This window comes from Musca autumnalis, unplaced genomic scaffold (genome assembly GCF_047663935.1).
Source record: "Musca autumnalis isolate F117 unplaced genomic scaffold, ASM4766393v1 scaffold_5, whole genome shotgun sequence".
Classification (NCBI taxonomy): Eukaryota; Metazoa; Arthropoda; class Insecta; order Diptera; family Muscidae; genus Musca; species Musca autumnalis.
The window spans coordinates 164,284,289-164,286,775 of NW_027412088.1; the positions used below are offsets into that span (position 1 = coordinate 164,284,289).

General features: G+C 34.3%; 1 protein-coding gene across 1 annotated transcript; it reads right to left on the bottom strand.

Moving 5' to 3' along the window:
* Positions 1–746: 746 nt before the first annotated feature.
* LOC141406608 (general odorant-binding protein 56h-like) lies at positions 747–1,391 on the bottom strand. Its single transcript, XM_073992384.1, has 2 exons — positions 1,248–1,391; positions 747–1,154 (listed from the first exon to the last, which is right to left on the bottom strand). The coding sequence occupies exons 1-2, from the start codon at positions 1,302–1,304 to the stop codon at positions 792–794; spliced, it is 420 nt and encodes a 139-aa protein (XP_073848485.1). The 5' UTR covers positions 1,305–1,391; the 3' UTR covers positions 747–791.
* Positions 1,392–2,487: the final 1,096 nt, after the last annotated feature.

The window sequence follows — 2,487 nt, forward strand, 5'->3', positions numbered from 1 at the left end:
AACAACGTTGGTTGTCATTTCGAGTCTCCGACAACATCAAGCCGATTGTAAATACTTACTCCCTGTTTCTGTATGTCGAAAGAAAGAAAGAATACTACAAATTTTGTTTTTTGTTTTGAAGCAAAGGTAAAAATATTTCGAAAACCAAAGTTTGGACGTGTTTCATTCGCACACTTGTTCGTTTCGACATGCAGAAACAGGCTGTTAATCTTATATACTTAGAAAAATGTGTATAAATAAAAACACAAAATTAATCTCTATTGGATCGATGGAATGGGTTCAAATGCTGATGAAAAGATCGGAGCTTTCACGACTTCCTATGCATGGGTTGAAATGCTGATGAAAAGATCGGATCTTTCACGACTTCGATTAAACCAATGCAAAAGATGCCATGAAATCACGTCATCGCATGGAAACCCTTTCTTCAAATTTTGCTGGGTAAACATGGATCTATGTTCACAATTTTTGGTGGAGAAGTGTAGTGGCCCGCAAGCACTTCAAACGTCAAATTGCAGCTGGTTCGGTTAAGAATTGTAAATTCTTCAAAATACCGAATATCGGGAGGTACCGTTATATGAGTGTTATACCAAAACATTAGTCACCATAACTCATCTTCGAACTTGACTACCTATAGAAAAGTGGTACTCGCGTGCAAAAATATTTTGCTCCAGCTCAATTTTTGATTGAATTTAGTTAATTACAGTCGATTAATTCGCAAATAAAATTTGCAATTTTTAACATTACTTTTATTTAATATATATTTCAACGTTTAACAAACGAAAATCAACGTTTTAAAGAAAATGTTCCAAAGTAGCTTCTGATAGAGCAGGAGAGTTGTCCAAAATACACACCGCTATATTAAAAGCCGTATCACAATCGTCGGTATTACTTAACTTCTTGCATTCATTAATGACAGTTTGAATTTCCTCCGTATGATTTTTAATAAAAGGTACTTCCATAATGTGCTTCAAAAAGATGTCGTCTTTGAATTCTCCATCTTTAAAAGTCTCCTGCATTTCCATTATACATTTAACGTGACATTTGAAATGATCCTCGGCATGTTTATCATATAGAAATTTTGCAAATTCTTCAGGGGCAACTGGAAACTTCTCATTACATAACTTTAGGGTAGCCAGTACCTTGTCCATATTAGCCTGGAAAGGAAAATAATAATTTTTATTATTTTTTAAAAATTCTCCAACATATCGAAATTCATAAATTCAATTGTAAAATTGCAAATAACTTACATTTGTATGAGTCACCGCGTACAGGACACAAATCAGGACAATGTAAAATGTCTTCATAACTGTATTTCGCTAGCAAATTTTAGACTTTGATGTATAGTTTATAATTCTTGATTATCTTGTTTAACAACATCCATATTTATACTACTTCATGAAACAACATTCTCTCAAATGGTAAATAAATTGAAAAATTTAATTAGCAATGATTGGATACATTTTAAGATAATTGCTAATTTATTGTTAATTCAAACTGTCAATTTAAATGTATGACGGTGTAATTGACTGTGAGGGACATTAATGAGACCTCCAACAGCCTCAACAATAGCTGCAGTTTACGCATTTGTTTCAAAAAATAAACAGTCGTTTTAAACAGAAACATTACAGAGACACTCGAAGTTCACAGCACCAAATAGAGGGCATGTTCTTTTTTTATAAAGTGGTTCCATACAGAACATGGGTCTAATAGGCCGAACTAAGAACATATTTCCATTACATTTCTTTACAATTTTGAATAGGTATAGGAGCTATATGAAGTCGTGGACAAATTTCGTATGGAAAGTTTTATTTCCCAAACAAAGACTAAGTACCAAATTTGGGAGGAATATTAAGGTCACAACCTTCAAAATACCGAAAATCTGGAGGAATCGTTCTATGGGGGCTATATGACAAATTTCATTTGGAAAGTTTTATATCCCAAATGAAGACTAAATAAAAAATGTCAACCATTTCGGAGGAATATTGAGACCACCACCTTCAAAATTACGAAAATCGGGGGGTACCGTCCTATGGGGGCTATATGAAGGCGTGCACCTATACCTACAAATTTCATATGGAAAGTTTTATACTCCAAATGAAGACTAAATACTAAATTTCAAACATTTCGGAGGAATATTGAGACCACCACCATCAAAATACCGAAAATCGGGAGGTACCGTTCTTGGGGGCTGTATGAAGGCGTTGATCTATACCGACAAATATCATATGGAAAGTTTTATACCTCAAATAAAGACTAAACACCAAATTTCAGCCATTTTGGAGGAATATTGACACCTCAACTTTCAAAATACTGAACATTGGGAGGTACCATTCTATAGGGACTATGTGAAGGCGTGGGCCTATACCGACTAAATGGTGGGGAAAAGTTTTATACCCCAACGAAGACTAAATACCAAATTTCAGCCATTTCGATGTGATAATGAAGCCAAAACCTTCAAAATACCGAAAATCGGGTGGTACTGTTCTA